The 18,893-nt window shown below is 40.9% G+C and overlaps 1 protein-coding gene across 1 annotated transcript in view; it reads left to right on the forward strand.

Annotated features, from left to right (window-relative positions):
• Window positions 1–18,893, forward strand: part of NBAS (NBAS subunit of NRZ tethering complex) — a 336,306-nt gene that overhangs the window by 199,524 nt on the left and 117,889 nt on the right. The window contains exons 36-40 of the mRNA XM_052647567.1: window positions 63–230; window positions 3,451–3,564; window positions 3,887–4,010; window positions 13,002–13,078; window positions 13,465–13,602. Coding sequence (XP_052503527.1) covers window positions 63–230; window positions 3,451–3,564; window positions 3,887–4,010; window positions 13,002–13,078; window positions 13,465–13,602 — 621 coding nt within the window. The remainder of the gene's footprint in view (window positions 1–62; window positions 231–3,450; window positions 3,565–3,886; window positions 4,011–13,001; window positions 13,079–13,464; window positions 13,603–18,893) is intronic.

Raw genomic sequence — 18,893 nt, forward strand, 5'->3', positions numbered from 1 at the left:
TCTGCTCTGTTCTCTTCTTTTTACTCTTGGCATTTTCTCTCTCTTTTTAAAAAAAAAAACAGGATGAAGTAAGTGTCCCAGGCAGCAACTCAGCCGACCTGTTGCACTGGACCACCGCTACCACCATGAAAGTCCTCTCCAACACCACCACCACCACGAAGGCGGTGCTGCAGGCCGTCAGCGATGGGCAGTGGTGGAAGAAGTCTTTGACTTATCTACGACCCCTTCACGTGAGCGGTGCATTCTGTTTTCTTAAAGCAGTTGGGGGGGTGGTTTATATCAATTCATTAGCATGCTCTTCAGTTGGTTTTACTATTACTTTAAGTTTATCTTCTTTAGATTATTAATCTCCTAAGAAATCTAGGCCTCCCATCGGATAGGGAATGAGTAATTGATTTTATAGACTGTAATTTGCTACCATACTATACTTGCAGAATACAGTGATATAGATTTAAGTAAGGTTGCTTTATATGTCAGAATTGAAGTTTACTGAGATGGAAAGGAAAATGATGTTTATTAAGGCTTTCTCTATTTTGCTATGTTTCTGTAGGGCAGTAGAAAGAAGAGAAGCGCTAGGAGCCATCCGGGGGCTGTCTTAGTTCTCTCCAGCTTCTGTGACAAAAATATTTTAGACTAGGTAAACAACAGACAATTTATTTCTCACAGTGCTGGAAACTGGGAAGTCCAAGATCAAGGCCCTGAAGAATGTAGTGTTTGATGCAGGCCTGATTCCCAGTTCATAGAATGCCTTCTGTCTGCTATGTCCTCGCATGATAGAAGGGGGGTGAGGGACTTTTGTGGAATCTCTTTTTTTATAAAGGCACTAATCTCATTTCCCAGCGTTCTGCCAACATGACTTAATCACCTACCAAAGGCCCTACCTCTTAACACTAGGGGTTAGGATTTCAACATGAGTTTGGGGTGGGGGTGGGGCACAAACATTCAGTCTTCAGTGGGGCCTCTAGGTAAAGGGAATGTTTTAACCGATTCTTTCGTATTTCTGCAAGTAGGGGTCAGGACAAGCGTTGAGGTTGCTTTCTGTGACATCTTAGCCCACTGTGTCCCTCCTGTTCTTCCCTGCATCCTCATGCTGCTTTTCATCCTTTAGCCACACACTGGGAAACTATCAGGAAAAAGAAGCATGGGCCTTTTTATAAAGGTACCCCAAACACTTGAGTATCTCATTCATTCATTCTGCAAATACTTACCAAGCATTTTCCACGTGTCAGATGTTGTGCTCATCACTGGAAATAGAGTGGGGAAACCTTTCAGTCTGATTTCCTTCCTTTGAGTTCCCTGTGTCTCAGTGGAGGCAAAAAAGAAACCAACAGATAAAATTTTTGTATGATAATGAGATGGCAGGTGGTGATGAGTACCATGCAGAGAACTTAAGCAAGGTAGTGGAATAGTGAGTGATAACGGAGGAGTGAAGTTCTGATTCCAACAGGGGAGTTGGTTTCTCAGAAGAGGAATCGCTCTGAGCAGAAAGTTGAGTAAGCCAAGGAGACAGGTGCATTTTGAAGAAAGAGCCTGATGTCTTTGTAGATGAGAAAGGAGGCCAAGGTGAGGGAGAGCAGCATGATGAGTGGGAAGATGGTTGGAAATGAGGTTGGAGGGATGGTGAAGAGACCCACCATGTAAAGCCTTCCATAGATGGTGAAGAGAACTACAGATCTGCTTCTCAGCAACACAGAGTTGTTTGAAAATTCAGACAATGCAGTCGTGTGATCCAAGGTTAGTTTTAATACATCTGTTTAACTGCTGTGCAGAGAGTCATCAGTAGTGAAGCAAAAAGATGCTTCTCTCTTCCAGGACTCCAGCTGAGAGATATTGCTGGCTTAGATTAGGGTAGCCATGAGGGACATGAGAAGTCTTTGGTTTGAGGGTGTACTTTGTGGACCTGCTGATGGTCTGAATGTGGGATCTACAGGAGAGAATGGAGGATAATCACCCAGAAGAAGCCACTGACTGATGGGCTGTGGGCTTGACTTTGGGTGAAGTCTGTGCATCTTATCACTGCATCCATCACACTGGATTTTGATTAGGGTTATTTTCTGTCTCACCTGTTGGGGCTTTCTGAGAGTTCATGTCCTAGAGTTCATTAAATAAAGCAGTCTGAGTGCTGAAGAATTAATGCTTTTGAACTGTATTATTGGAGAAAACTCTTAAGACTCCCTTGGACTGCAAGGAGACCATACCAGTCAAACCTAAAGAAATCAGTCCTGAATATTCATTGGAAAGACTGATGCTGAAGCTCCAATACTTTGGCCACCTGATATGAAGAGCCAACTCATTAGAAAAGATCATGATGCTGGAAAAGATTGAAGACAGGAGGAGAAGGAGTCTACAGAGGATGAGATGGTTGGATGGCATCACTGACTTGATGGACATGAGTTTTAGCATGCCTTGGGAGATAGTGAAGGACAGGGAAGTTTGTCATGCTACAGTCCATGGGGTTGCCAGGAGTCGGACATGACTGAGCTAATGAACAACAACATCTTAGGTAAAGTGTTTAGCACTGTGTCTAGTATATAGTTTTCTCTGAAGAAACTATTTTAACATCATTTGCAGCAGCAGCTTGATTGTTTCCTGGGTCTATGCTTGCCCTAAGTGCATGCACCATGAACTTGGAGGATTGGGTAAATGTCTTCTTCTTGGCTCTTCCAATAAGGGGCTTTACAGTCTGTTTGAGGAGAGCAAAGCATAAAGATAATTAACCGTAGTAGGGATACTAAGATATTGCTAATGAAGAATACTGAAGACCAGTCTAATAAAGGTGTTCGTGTGGGTTGTAGTTGTGGGGACGGTGGGGCTGGTGAAGGGAGCCCAGTCTTACCTTGCCTCCATCTGCTGTGGTTTCAGCAGGTGTGATCTGTGGCGGGCCTGGGAGGAGAGGTGGGCAGGCAGCATGGACCATTGCCCTTGTAACGGGAGGAAGGCATAGAGGCCAGTGGAATGGACAAAGTAGTTGCATGGAGTGTTAGCCTTTAATGGTAATTAGCATTTAGTGAATTTGAATGTTATTCTGTGTAGTTTAGATTTGATACTGCTGACTGCACTATTCAGAGCTACTAAAGGTTTTTTGGAGCAAGGGAACAGCATATACAGAATGATGTTTTAGAAAGGTTATCCTGACTGTCGTATAGAAAACTGGCCATGTGTGTAACACCGATTGCTTCAGTGTTTCTGATTCAGTGATGTCAAAGTGACCAGAAGAATCAAAAAGCACTTCAGGGTGAGGTTGAAGTGCTGCTCCTAGAACGTGGTGATGATTCTTAATATTCTCCACTGGGTTTCGGCGTCCCTCTGACACTCTCTCTTCAGCTCCCACAGTACACCTTGATCTGTTTCTCCTGAAATCTATTTGTTTTTACGTCCTTCCCTTCCTCCTCCACCTCCCCTCCCAGCTCTCTTTCTTTTATCCACTGATCGTCACTTTGTTCTGTTTAGGGTCAAGAATTTGGTGGTGTTTACCAAATTGGAACCAGAGCCAATGAAGGCCTAGAAAAACAAGGCTGTCATCCTTTTTATGAATCTGTCATCTCCAATCCCTTTGTTGTGGAGGTAAGGGCAGTGTGCCTAAGAACATAGATTTAACTATCATGGTGGTTGTGAGCATTTTACTACAAACAAAATATGCAGTTTTTTTGAAGATGTACTTCTTTTGTTCATACTCATGTTTTGCATTGGTTTTGTGTGATTCGTTACAACGTGTTATGAGACTAAAATCTGTTTTACAATTTTACGTAGAATAATATGCTTTAGTAAGTGAGAAGCTATAATTCAAGTTATGAGAAGATAAAAATCCTATCATTATCTTTTCTAAGAATATCTTCATAGAGAAAAAGCCATCCCATCAAATGATATCACTGCTTCTCTTGTCTAGTCTGAAGTGACCTATGACACCTATCAGCATATCCCAGTAGAAAGCTTGGCAGAAGTGTTGCTGAGAACTGGGAAACTGGCAGAAACTAAAACCGAAGGAGAAGAAGTATTTCCAACAACAGAAGGTATGAAAGGTTCTAGTTCCCCAACAGTGTGTAACTCAGAATAATAGGTGAGACTGTATGAATGAGTGAGAGTTAGGAAAACTAGTAACATTTTCAGTAATTTTGAATATCTCAACTTGACATCATCATTCATACATTTATTTATTCATTGATTTAAATCATTTATTGAGTACCTACTATTTTCTGGATACTTGTAATATTAAAGATTTAAAAGGATAAATGAGATACAATTCCTATTTAGGGTGCTAATCATGTAAAGTGATTCCTACCAGGAATGATATAGAAAAATGAGCTCAATGGATACTACTTTCTTTCCTGGTTTTATGGGTTAATCAAGAACTCTTATGTACCTGTTTCATGGACTATAGATGTGAATTTCGTCTTAAGAATTTTCTACATGGTACCATATCGTTCCATGTGAAATTTTTTGAAAAGAATGAAAATGTATGCAGTTAACCAAAGACCACTTGCCATTTGTACTTTTTTCTTCTTTAACCTCTTTACTTCTTTTCAAGGTTCCAGGGTAATTGCCTTGACTATTTTTAGTTTTCAATTTTCCCTCTCTGCTTTGCCAGCCTTAGTAGGTACTTCAGGACTTAAAGATAACTGGGGCTCCAGCTATCTTGTCTATATTCTAGGTATCTGTAAGGAGTAAAGAAGGGAAAAACAGTTTTCTTGGCAGTCTTGTCCAGGACTTCCACTTCCATATAACCTATAACTGCTAATGACCTTGGATGATGCTGTGTTTTAATGGAACACATTGCAGGGTGGAGTAGAACTTGGAAAAAATGTATGTGGGGAATAGAAATGCCATGTTCCTGGAAACCTGATACTATAACTTATTTTTAGATCATCCTTTCTTTCAATCATTATTTATATGCAGTTGGAAAGAGAGGAAGCAAATACTCTGCAGAGCCTGGGATACTGGAGGCTTTTACAAAGTTACCGTTTTTCTTCAGTTCTGAGATGCATATCATGATCTATAGTCTCTCTGCCTTGTTGTTCAGTCGTTAAGTCAAGTCCAACTCTTTGCGACCCCTGGACTGCAGCATGCCAGGCTTCCCTGTCCTTCACTATCTCCTGGAGTTTGCTCAAACCCATGTCCATTGAGATGGTGAGGCCATCCAACCATCTCATCCTTTCTTGGCTTCTCCTCCCCTTGCCCTCAATCTTTCCCAGCATTAGGGTCTTTAACAGTGAGTCAGCTCTTTGCATCAGGTAGCCTAAGTATTGGAGCTTCAGCATCAGTTCTTCCAGTGAATATTCACAGTTGATTTCCTTTAGGATTGGCTGGTTTGATCTCCTTGCTGCTCAGGGGCTTTCAAGAATCTTCTCCAATGCCACAGTTTGAAAGCATCAATTCTTCAGCACTCAGCCTTCTTTGTGGTCCAACTCTTACATCCGTACATGACTACTGGGAAAACCATAGCTTTGACTAGACGGACCTTTGTCAGCAAAGTGCTATCTCTGCTTTTTAATATGCTGTCTAGGTTTGCCATAGCTTTCCTTCCAAAGAGCAAGCATCTTTTAATTTCATGGCTGCAGTTACCAGCCGCAGAGACTTTGGAGCCCAAGAAAATAGTCTGTCACTGATTCTACTTTTTCCCCTTCTATTTGCCATGAAGTGATGGGACCAGATGCCATGGGCTTAATTTTTTGAATGTTGAGTTTTCAACCAGCTTTTTTTCTTTCCTCTTTCACCTTCATCAAGAGGCTCTTTAAGTTCTTCCTCGCTTTTCTGAAATTAGTGTTCAGTTCACAGGTACGTTCATGTTTCTTTTTTGCCTCCAAGAAGCTATTGCTAAATCATGACACATTTTACAAGTGATATTGAATTATAAGAGTATAGTTGCATTGCTGTTTCCCCTTTTAATTATTTATTTCTTCTTTCTTTTCTTTAAAAATATTGTAATACATTACTCATGGATTAGATTATGATTGATTATTAGAATAGCTTATACAGATAACATCTAAGACCCTAAGAAAATACTGGTTAGACATGGAAATATCATCTGTTAATTGGTGTAATAAAGGACTGAATTAATAACCAGGAATTTGGAAACATTGACTTATGTATTATCTTAACACAATATCAGTTAGAGGATTTTTGCAGAACCTAAGGCCTGTGACGAGCAATTTGCTGTGTAAGTGAATACTGAAACACTCTGGTCAAGAACATTGGGGTAAAGTGAAAGTGAAGTCGCTCAGTCATGTCCGACCCTCAGCAACCCTATGGACCGCAGCTTTCCAGGCTCCTCCGTTCATGGGATTTTCTAGGCAAGAGTACCGGAGTGGGATACCATTGCTTTCTCCAACTCTGAAAGTGAAGTGAAAGTGGCTCAGTCATGCCCGACTCTTTACGACCCCATGGACTGTCCATGGAATTCTCTAGGGCCGAATACTGGAGTGGGTAGCCTTTCCCTTCTCCAGACATTGGGGTAACAAAAGATAGATTAGTACATCTCCAGTCAAGAATATGTTAGTTTATGATTTAGCTTATGACATATATATGTGTGTGTGTGTGTATGTGCATACCTCTCTTACAAAAAATGCCGAGAATGGAACCACATGCTAAAGGTTTGAAAGATGGCTGTGTCCTTGGAGAGACTCTGTCACACTGATTTCTCAGTTTGTTAAAGCTTCTGCTGTTTTCCAGAGCTGTTTTTGGAGGAAGGTGGAGAGTACTTGAGAATAAGGTCCTGGTGGGGCACAGCTTTCTAAATTATTTGGCCTCCCCCTTTTCATGGTGTTCTTAAAGTACCTGACCATCTTTGTGGTAGCTGGTAACTAAATGATGAGGCCTCAGAATGATCTGGAAGTATGAAGCAAATAGAGATTTTTGTGGAGGAGCTGTATGGATTGGGGGATAATACGATGATAAATCGAGGATCCCTTCCTGTTCCCTTTCTCACCATGTGTACATCATTCATTGAAGCATTGGTCCTTGAGCCACCTACTGTCCTTGTACCTGGAGTATAACATTCAATTATAACTCAAAGTTGGTGATACCTTTTGACTACTTTCATCTAATTTTACCTTCCCCTACCCCCTGCCTCTGGTAACCACAAATATAATCTCTCTTTCTGTGAGTGTGTTTCTGGAGTGTAATTGACCTACAAAATTGTTAGTTCCTGGTATAGAGCATCGTGATTTGATATTTCCATATGTTACAAAATGATCATGTTTGGTTTCTCTTGAGGATGCTAATATATTTGAGACAGATATCATTAGCTATTTTATAGTATCAAGTATTTGTTAGAAACTCAACAGATTTGATGAATGATATAGGTTAAATGACCTAAATTAAAAATTATAGAAATGTGACTCCTGACTTTGGTTCAGAAGTAGGTCATGATACAAATTAAACTTCCCAACACGATCTGACTTTTCAGAATTTTTTAATAAAGTTGATGAAAAGATTTTTTATGGAGACTAGCTGAAGAAAATTGATCATTATTTATTTAGCTAAATGAATGATTTAATGGCTAATGATTTCTAAATCAATAATATGGGCAGCTTTCCTCTGTGAATTCCATTCTGGAATTAAATTTATCATAGAGTGCTTTCCAGAGACACTTATTTTGCAGAGAGTTAGTGCTTGGAGGCTTAGGCATAGATTTCATCTGATTTTGGCTATATTACATGTCTAGAAAATGCAGTGTATTTTCTGCAAGGTTACAAAATAAGCATTGCAAATTAAATTCATACACAGTGCTAAATGTAGGGCAGGTCTTTATTATTATTTTTTAAATAAATACATGTATTTTAAATGGTAATGAAAAATCACTGCAATACAGTCTACAGCCAGCAAGATATCTGGTGGATCCCATCCTATTGAAACCCTGTGGTTTCTGGTCTACTTCAGATCCTCACTGATAATTTTGTCATATGTAGCTTTACATGGCTCACAGATTCAAGGTCTGAGAAGCTTCCTATATGTGGGGGTTTGACCTGCGCCTCAGTGAGGGCTGCTGAGAAAATTGGGATGGGGTCAAGTGTGGGCAGTTATGATGTGTCTCCCTTTTCCGCTCCTCCCATCTCTCCCCTCTCATCTTCCCCCAAGCCCCCCACCAAGTTTGTTTCCTTCAATAATTCAGTTGTTAGTCAGGAGGGGTTCTGGGTCAGTACTTGGATTGTAGGGATTAATGAGCTGTGATCTGGCTGTGGGAGAAAAAAATGTCATAAAGTGACTTAAGGATCAGGGAAGAGACATGATCCCTTTCCTTTCAACCTGGGGACGTAGGAGATGCTGTTGTGCCTGATACCGGTCTTGGTGGCCTTTCCCGTCTTGGAGCAGCAGGGAGGCCACAGGCTTTGTGTGGCTGGAAACTCAGCTGCCTGAGTGCTGGAGAGGAGGTATGTGTATACTTGTCCACACGGAACCCTGTTTGGGAAATAACTGTTGGGGAGATTGAGCATTTGACCCTGTTTTCAGAAGGGTTTTTTCCCCCTTTTCTTCCATAAATATTTTATTAAGGAAATTTTCAAATGCATAGAAAAGTCAAGAAACTTCTACAGTGAACCTCCCATATACACTCCACCTGGATTTCAACAATTAATATTTTACTACACTTGCTCTAGTCCTCCCACCAAATACAGCTTCTTTCTCTGACACATTTCAGAGTTGTAGGCATTGTTACTCTTCACCTCTTGACATGCACTGTGCATATCTTTAGCTAGAGTCAATATTTCTTAATTTCTTATTTTACAATGGATTTATTTATTTTTCTCATTTACAAACAATGAAATGCAAAAATCCTAAGTGTAGACATAAGACTGTGACTTTTGACAAGCACAGCACCTGTGTAACCCTGACTCTTTTCAAGATGCAGAACATTACTGTCACCCCAGAAAGTCGATGCCTCTTTCCTGAAAACACCCACCCCACACTTCTAATCGGAACTGATAAATGTTCAGTTTTTCCCCTGCTGTAGATGAGTTTTGACTCCTCAAGAATTCATTCAGTGGAATCATACAGGATATATTCTTTTATGTGAAATGAGATTTATCTGCTTCTATCAGTAGGTTTTTTTCTACTCTTTCTTTCTTTCTTTTTTATTTTTTAATAACTGAAAGGTATTCCACTGTATGACTGTACCACAGTTTACCCATTCTCCTGGTGAGGGACATGGGAGCTTTTTCCAACTGAGGGGTGTTCTGAAAAAGCTGCTGTGAACTCTTACACAGTGTTTTTGTGAACCTGTGTTTTTACGGACCTTTGTTTTTATTTCTCTGGGTAACTATCTAAGGGTGGAGCTGATGAGCCAAAGTTTTTTAAGAAACTGTCAGACCTCTCTTGTTGGCTGTTGTGGTTTTTCTGGGCTGTGGTTCTTTAAGACTTCAAGTTCTCCATCTGAATTTTACCTGCCTATCAAGGAGCAGACAAAAGCTTGCCCTCAGGATAGAAGCTGCAAAGATGGGAAACTCACTGGTGTCATTTCATTTTCCAAATGGCATCTACCCTCTAGTTTCTGTATGCTTGCTTTCAGTGCCTCGCCAGTGCCTTAAGATACCTGTTTTTTATGCTTTATCCAGAGTACATAGTTTTCATCTGCAGGAGGGCTGTACAAGTAAGAGAACCCAATCCCAGAAGAATTTAAATCAGATGTAGTATTCTGGATTTCACTGGAGTTCGTCTGATGAGAGTGGGGCAAAAGTCTGAGTCATCAATTCCCCAGAAAGACGAACCAGAAAGCCAGGGTACCTTTCTCTTAGGATTAATTCTGAGGAGTCAGCTCATATCAATGAAGCTTACCCTGTGGAGAGGATTTTGGACTCACTTAAGCGATCTTCATCTTCTGTGGTTGAAGTAGATGTCAAGAGGCCTCTTGAGAAATGGGGCAAAAGGACATTCAAGTGGGTGAGATATGCCAGCTAAACGGCAGTCCTGGTGGAAATGCTGCAACAAGGACTTGGCTTAAAATGAGAATTTGAAAAACACATGGCAATTTGGCGATAGCTATAAAAATTATAGTTGTGAGTATTGTTTGACCAATAATTCCGCTTCTAGGAATTTATTCCATGAATTCACAAACATGGAAAATATGGCACATGTTCATTGCTTGTAATAGCATAAGATTGTCGATAGCCTGATGCATACTGACAGAGAGAGATATCAGTTTTGTATGTCTCATTTTCTGTCTGTGTTAGTCAGCTTGGGCTGACAGGACAAAATACTATAGACCAGGTGGCTTAAACAGCAGAAATTCCCGGTCTCACAGTTTGGAGACTGGAAATCAGATGCCAGTGTGGTTGGGTTCTGGTGAGTTATCTCTTCCTGGCTAGCACACAGCTGCCTTCTCACTGTGTCTTTACCTCAGGGCAGAGAGAGAGGGAGAGGGAGGCAGAAGGTATGAAGGGGGCAGAGTATGGGTTTTCATGGGAAATAACAGGCGAGGTCTGGTAGGCATGCTTGAGCAAGCTTGAGATAAAGAGTTTGGGTAACTTTGGTGGACTCTGGGCTATCGGGCAATTTCTGGCTATCTAGCAGTTAGCCCTGGGGTGATCAGGGCAGAGGTGATATTGCGCCTGGAGTGCAGAAGCCAGACAAAATGGCTGGTTCAGAGAATTGGCTCCGAGCCGGTTGGTTAGCACATCAGTGGTGTGCCCGCAAGGAAGCTGTTTGCTTTACTTGGCAACTGACTAGTCTGCCAATAGCCCAGATTGACAAGACTCTTCCCCCTCAAATGTCAGTGCATTATAAATTGCAGAAATGTTTTAAAATTGATGAATACTGTTGTGAATATGGGGCTTTCCTGATGGCTCATTCAGTAAAGAATCTGCCTGTGATGCACGAGACCCGAGTTCAGTCCCTGGGTTGGGAAGATCTCCTGGAGAAGGAAATAGCAGCCCACTGCAGTGCTCTTTCCTGGAGAATTCCATGGACAGAGGAGCCTGACAGTCTACAGTCCATGGGGTCACAAGAGTCAGACACAACAGCTGTATATATGAAATGAAACTTTTGTGGTTATTATTCACTTGGAGCAAATATTTGTATTTTAAAGTGATTATTTTCACTATGTGTAAAAATAACAATGATTCTTTGGACTCCTGGGTGATTTTTGTCATTACTTTTAGCACATGGAAATTAATTATTTCTTTTCTCTTTTGGCTGCTAACAGCTTTGTATTCAATGATATATGTTCAAGAAACACTGGTGACCATCTTTTGAGTTGGATCTGTGAAATAATATAACTATTTGAAAAATAAACCTATTGGAACTTATGTTTTCAGATCTAGTTTTTCCCTCACAAAGGTCTCTCAAGGGAACTCTGCTTTATTCCAGCCATGTTGTCATGACTGTTCTTTGTTGTTTTTGTTTTTTGTTGGGTTGTTCTCCTTTTGAAATTTCCTTCAGGATCTGGAGCATATGCTTAGGAATATCTTCAGGGGTAGCGTATTTTTTCATCCCTTGAAGGTGCTTTGATTTTTGGAAATCGCCAAATGCACATTAAATGGAGTGTAAGATTGAGTTGATGATAAGATTAAAAACAAAAAGAAAACAAGGAAAGAAAGAAAAAAAAAAAGATCTGACTGGAAGTCAGTAATGGGACTGGGTGATTTTCCCAGGCAGGGCTCAGACCAGCTCCAAACACAACTCTGAGAGGTACGGTCCTCCATTAGCTGGGGCATCGGCCATTCACTTGGAATAAGGGCTCCTGAGCCATGAAGAGACAGGGCTGGTTTTGATGAGTAGGTTTAGATTCTAAAAGCCAGAAAAAGGGGGTGGTTTGAAAACTGGCTTCTTTTGTACATAAGGAAGGGAAATATCTGAAGGAAGTAAAAATAAAGTGGAAAAAAGCTAGATGAGGTTGGAAGTTGCAATTGTAAGAGGAAATGAGTATTTAGAGAACTCAGATTCTCTTACTAGAGGCGCTGTGCAAGAAGCCTCATTCCCTTTTAGATGAGTCATGCACAGGACATGTCGAGTTTTAGGTCACTTCTCATACTCCACCCACTTAGAGCTGGCTGATCTAGGCTCAGCCGGTAAAGAATCCACCTGCAATGCAGGAGACCAGGGTTCAATCCCTGAGTTGGGAAGATCCCCTGGAGAAGGGAAAGGTTACCCACTCCAGTATTCTGGCCTAGAGAACTGTATAGTCCATGGGGTTGCAAAGAGTTGGACACGACTGAACGACTTTCAGTTTCCTGTAAAACACCATAAAATTATATGGTGTATTTACGAAGTGAAATATTAACTTACTTTGAATTATTTAGATGCTGTTTACCTTCATTAGTGAAGATCAGGAGAGTCTGTGTCCTTTATAGAAAAAGTTTACACTGTGATTACAGTGACTATCTGGTATTGGTCCTAAATGAATGCCTCCTTATTAATACAAAGTGGATATAAACACAGATGTTATTTGCAGTGTTGTTTTATTAAATCCATAACATTGATAGGTTGTTGCTTATATAAAGAAGTTTTATAAAAGTTGTAGATGGTTGGGATATTTTAAGATGTTATATAATCAAAGCGTGAGACTGGTTTTCTTTTCGTGGAGTGTGGTACAGAGAAAGAACCCAGCCTATTGTCATGACTGTAGTAATCAAGAGAGTTATTCTAAGTCTGCTCTTGCAAATCTGTGTTGTTCTGACCATGAGTCCTCACATGGTCATCTTCCACAGTAGCTGTCATTGATATCCAGAATTGTATAGCATGGCCTGGGTCTCTAAAACCGAAAGATTAGCTGGAAGAGACAGCCTCACTGATCTGTTTGCACTTAGACTTTGTAGCTGCACTAATAGTATTCACATATGTAAGTAGCAAATGGCATAATGTATCTGAGTTAAGGCAAGACCACCATTTAACATAGTTTCATATAATCTGTACTCCGATGGTGCTGAATAGACTTTCTCATAAAGCATCTTAAAAAGTTCTCTGAAGATAATTACAGTTGAAATTATGAAGGACTAAAATCGTGACACTTAGTAACCGTGACTGTCACATGGATCCGCAAAGAAAATAATGAATTTTTTTTTTTCTGCATCCAGTTCTCTTACAGCTAGCCAGTGACGCTTTACCAAATGATATGACTTTGGCTCTTGCTTATCTCCTAGCTTTACCACAGGTAAGTTTGCCCTTACCAAGAAAAAAGGACTTAAAAAATGAATAAACTGAAAGCCTCTACTGGGGATTTTCACCAGTGAATTGTTTATTGCATGTTTCCTTTCCTTCTGGTTGTTCCTCTGCATAATAGAAGGGCTGTGGTCAGTATCTGAAGAGTCAAGTCTGCAATGTTAGCTAAAATCTTGATTTTAAAATCTTCTTTCACATGCATAGGATCTGCCTTTATAATCTGTCTGCATTTTAATGTAGTCACGTTAAGATGAGCTTGAGTCGATTTGATAGAAAGTTTGAACCAAAATTCTACAGTAAAGACTGGAAATGTAATGGTTTATGATGGTTGTGCTGATTTCCTTTCAGCTGAGCTCTTTCTCTTGTGCTCCCTTGTAGGTGTTAGATGCTAACAAGTGCTTTGAAAAGCAGTCCCACTCTGCTCTCTCTCTCCAGTTGGCTGCCTATTACTATAGCCTCCAGATCTACGCCCAGTTGGCTCCATGTTTCAGGGACAAATGCCATCCTCTTTACAGGGTAAGTCCTCACAGTTTGCACTTTATTAATGAGAAATGGTAAAGCTTTTCTAAAGTAGTTAAAACACGTTTTTACCTCTTTGGAGGGACAAAAGTGCCTTGCATTCAGAATGCATTCACAGTGGCTATGTTAGATGGAGTTGCTTTTCCAGGCATTAATAAGAGGCAGGAGTTCTAGTATGTAAGGTGAATGTTGCCGCTGCTGCTGCTAAGTCGCTTCAGTCGTGTCTGACTCTGTGCGACCCCATAGATGGCAGCCCACCAGGCTCCCCTGTCCCTGGGATTCTCCAGGCAAGAACACTGGAGTGGGTTGCCATTTCCTTCTCCAATGCATGAAAGTGAAAGTGAAGACGCTCAGTTGTGTCTGACTGTTAGCGACCCCATGGACTGCAGCCTACCAGGCTCCTCCATCCATGGGATTTTCCAGGCAAGAGTACTGGAGTGGCATGCCATCGCCTTCTCCAAAGGTGAATGTTGATTCACCTCTAACTTCTCTGACATTTATTTTATTTTACAGCATTCTTAGGAAAGGCTGAGGTAATAGAGGGAAAATGGAGAACTGGCTTTGTAACTACCTTCTCAAGAGGAAGATGGCTCTAATTTAGGCCAGTATGCAGTGTTGTTCTTTGAACAGCATTGCACTCTTATTTATTTTTAAGCCAGAAAGGTATGAGAGTAGAAATTGTGCAGATGAAATGTTGAGACACACTATGCCTACTTAACTCCCATGCTTTTGACACCTTTTATTAAAGTTTATTGTTAATTTCTGAGTGAGTGCACCTAAGCTTGGCCTTTGCCTTCTTTTTTGGACCTGAAAATGTTTCAGGTGCTGCTGGAAAATGGAAGGCCTCTAGGTTTACTTGTATGCACTAGCTTTAAGCATCAGCATTCAGAAATGATCTCCTTTTTATACTGGTTATTTTAAGAGAATTACCACTTAAGAATAAATAAGCAAATAGCTTGGACTTTCAAATCTACTCTGTGCACAGATTCAAGGTTCAGTGTCTATTGAGGCAGGATTCTTCCTCCCCTGACCCAGAGCAGACTGCAGAGAAAGAATTTGGATGCCTCGGCCATCCAAAACATAGCTAAGAGCCTGTAAGTATATGCAAACATTTGGTTCATGGCAAAATCTATGGCTTTCATTCATCAGTTTTTATTTAAAAAGAGAAAGGGGAATGAGGGAACTCTCTGCCACACAGGTTACTCTCCCAAGGGCATCATCATTATTAATGGGTATTGTTTTCAGAAATTAGGATGAAATTTGGGCCAAGAAAAGGACTGTCTTTTTAAGGCTAGTTCATATATTACTTTCTTTGGGAAATTTTGAATGTGTTTTTTTTTTTGATAGCTACTGCTGCTGTTTTGTACTACTTTTTTTACCCTATACTCTAGTAATTTTCCTTTATTTTGCTTTTATATCACAGATATGTTTTTGTTTGAAATAAGGAGTTGACCTACCAGGGTATAAATTGAGGGAAAGAAGTGATTATATATAGGTGGAAGTGTGGCAGGTTAATTTCTGGAACAGTGTACTTAATGGAACAAGCATCGTCTCTTCCTTTCTGTTGCTGCTGCATCCTTTTCCAGGCATCTGGCAGAGCAGCCTTTCCAGAATGGAGGTCTGGGCTTCCTCTCCTCCACTGCCAGTGCTTCAGTGGTTTCCCATGGCCCTAGCGAGGTCGTCTGGCCTCTATCTGTTTCATCACCTTCATTTTCCTTTTGTTCCAGCCATACCAAGCTGCTTAAATTTCTCACACAGCCCATGTGTTCTCTGTTCCTTGTCTTCAACATGTTGTAATCTTTTGCCTGTAATGTTTCGCCAGCATGCCTTTGCTTAGTACTTGGGTCCTGCCACCTGCCACCGTCCTGCCGTGCTCCCAAGCTGTGCTGGAAGCTCCTCTGTGTGTCTCTACTGCCCTCTCCTTACCTCATGACTTTCATCCTGTGTTACTTTGAATTTACCAATTTCCATCTCACTAGATAACGAGCTTTTTCAGGCCAGTGTCTGTGTTGTGTTCATTTGTTTCCTCATTGCAGGACCTGGAATGTCAATGGGAGTAAACAGATGTTCCCTGGGGTAGAATACTGAAAATTAATGAGTTATCCTTCAGTACATAGGAGGCAGTTGGATAATGTGTGTATGTTTATCAAAAATATTTGTCAGATGACTGCTTTTGCCAGGCAGTATTCTAGATCCTGGGAAGGCAGTAGTGGATAGTGTGTATAAAAACCCTTCCCCTTTTCGGATTTACATTCTGTTCAGGGAGGGGCACCATCAACAACAAAAAAAGTAAATATATTCTTTGTTTGATTATCGTAAGAGCTTTGCAAACAAAAAGCAAAGAAGGAAGTTAAGCAGTGGAGTACAGTTTAAAACAGGCTCAGGAAAGGCCTTCGTTACGAGGGTGACCTTTGACTAAAGAAAAGGATGAGCATGGCACCAAGAAGACTGAGGGGAGGAGAGCATTCTGGATGGAGGGATGGAACCTGTAACAGAGAAGTTGATATGTCCCTGTGCCATCCTATGTACCCTGGTGTTTTTTCACAAGTATTTAAGAAAGCATCGAAATACTACTTTATAAAATGCGAGGCAGAGAAGTGTTGCCTGACTCCAGAGGGAAAGGATAGCAGTGGAGTTGGTGACCAGACTTCACTGTGACCCGATCGGGTCTCCTCTAGACCAGGAAGGTGTCAGGAGGGGTCACAGCAGTGGTGTATGTGGGGCTTGTTTAGGGGAGCTGCCTGGGAACAGTAGAAGGATGAGACTCACCTTGGGAAGGCATAGGCTGTCTTAGTACCTTTCACATTCATTCTGCCGTTTGATCCATTGAGCAGCCTCATTTTGCAGAAGTGGCCACCTCTGTGCAGAAGGTAAGACTCGGAGAAACTGGGTTACTTGCTCAGGGTCGCTCCAGTAGAAAGTGACCTCAGTCACTGGAGCTCCTGATTCCAGTCTTTACCTGCCCATTGCCTGGTCATGCGGCCACTCCAGCTTTCTTTCAGAAGCAGTGTGTCCCTGTGTTTTCGACCCGAGTGATCTCTGGCTTGCACTCCAGCATGGTGTTTCTACCCACTTTGCAGTGGCTGCTGGCTGAAATCTCTACTTCCGTGTTTGACACTGGTGGCTCTTCCTCACCCCACCAGTCATGATCCTGACACTGGCTCATTTGAAGTTTATGCTCTGACTGTTCAAACTGTATATTTCTCTGAATTTGACATCCTTTCTCACACCTTGGTGTCTGTGCAGATGTAATTCTCCTGCCTGAAATACCTCTTAATTCTTCCCACTAGCAGCAGATAAGTCTGAGCTTAAAAAAGCTTCCTGTGTGAAACTTTCTCTGCTGCCTGAAATGATTTTTTTTTAAATTTTTCTGTCTTACCTTTCTAATTATTGTAAATACATCTTTTTTTTTTTTAAGTTGAAAAGTAAAGTTAAAGTCGCTCAGTCGTCTCCGACTCTTTGTGACCCCATGAACTGTAGCCTACCAGGCTCCTCCATCCATGGAATGCTCCAGGCCAGATTACTGGAGTGGGTAGCCTTTCCCTTCTCCAAGGAATCTTCCCAACACCAGGGATCAAACCCAGGTCTCCCGCATTGCGGGCAGATTCTTTACCAGCTGAACCACAAGTTGCTTTCCGTCTCTCGTGGCTCTCTTCCAGACTTCCCCTAGAGTGGATCCTGTAGGCTGTGGTAGCCGGTGCACCTCGTCCTCTTTCCACATATGATCCTGTTGAGGGCAGGAATCCCCGTCTATTCTGAGTCCCCAGGACATCACCCACCTCTAGTTACTCAGTGACTGTTGGCATGTGACTAATTTGAGGAATCATTTAATTGAACAGCCATCAGTATTACATTTTGGGAGTCCTGACTTTTCATGGACGGGCCTGTTAGCTGGATGTTTTAAGTATTGTTTGCATTGTCCATTGACTACCTAATGGCTCATTATTTGAGTCTTTTCAGAATCTCTCCCTGCAGAAAACCACACTGCTGAGTTTGAATGAGACATGGCAAACTCCTGATGAATCATCTTGGAAACGGAGATCCAAGTGGTTTCAATTTGTTGCCCACACATAATAACTCTCCACGAAGCTTTGCTTCCACTCAATTGTCAGTTCAGCTTGTTTCTATTTTCACAGTCTTTTCACATTTTCTCTTTCCACCCCCTGCAGTTCTGAGCTGCAGGAATGATAACTTAAGTAGATTGCTAGGTTTGAATGAAAGTATTGATATAATTTGTGGTGTCATTTCTGGTAAGAAGCCTGTGCATCTTGGTGCGAAGCACATCTTGCGTCAGCCACACAGACTCCAGGACCCGGCAGCAAACCTGGGTGATCATCGGAGCAGCCCAGCGGACCTTTTTTCTTTTTAATATTTATTGATTGACTGATTGACTGATTGATGTATTGATGTAGCTAGCTGCGCCAGATCTTAGTTGCAGCATATGGAATCTAGTTCCCCAACCAGGGATCTAACCCAGGCCCCCTGCCCTGGGAGTGTGGAGTCTTAGCCACCTGACCAGTGGGGAAGTCCCTCATGTTTCTTTTTAGAGATCTGTAATGATGATTGGCAGAGAATTTCGTCTTCTAGTATTTGTCCTAATCAACTTTTTATGTTGAAAAAACAATGCACACATGGCAAAAAACAGATGATGAAAATAGGATAAAACAAAAGGTCAGTTTCCTTTTTGTATCCCTCCAGAAATAGTTATGGATGTACATATTTATATAACAACTTTTTAATACAGATATGAGTAAGCTATACACATTTCTGTACCTTGTTTATTTGTGTCTTACCTTTGTAATTATTGTGACTGCATCGTTTTTACAAATTGAAGTATTGTATTTTTTTTTTACAAATTGAAGTATTGAAATTTACAAAGTGTTAATTTATGGTATACAAACAAAATGATTCAGTTAAACATATAAGCATGCAAGTGCACAGATGCATATATTCTTTTCCATTGTAGGTTATTACAAGATATTAAATATAGTTCCCTGTGCTATACAGTGTGACCTCGTTGTTTGTTTATTTTATACAGAATACTGTGTATCTGCTAATCTCAAACTCCTAGTTTATCCCTCTTCCCATATATGCATCTTGAAGTGTGATTTATCTAGCTTAAAAAAAATAAGTTTAAGAAGATAAGATCATTTAAAAATGGAAATGTGTCTTTTAGTTTTATATGCTAGAGAATCAAACCTGGCAGGGGATGAAATTCAAAAGTTTATGGTAGACTATTTCTAAGATGTATTTTTTTAAGCTACTAATTGAAAATACTAAGTAGAAAA

This window comes from Budorcas taxicolor, chromosome 11 (genome assembly GCF_023091745.1).
Source record: "Budorcas taxicolor isolate Tak-1 chromosome 11, Takin1.1, whole genome shotgun sequence".
NCBI lineage: Eukaryota > Metazoa > Chordata > Mammalia > Artiodactyla > Bovidae > Budorcas > Budorcas taxicolor.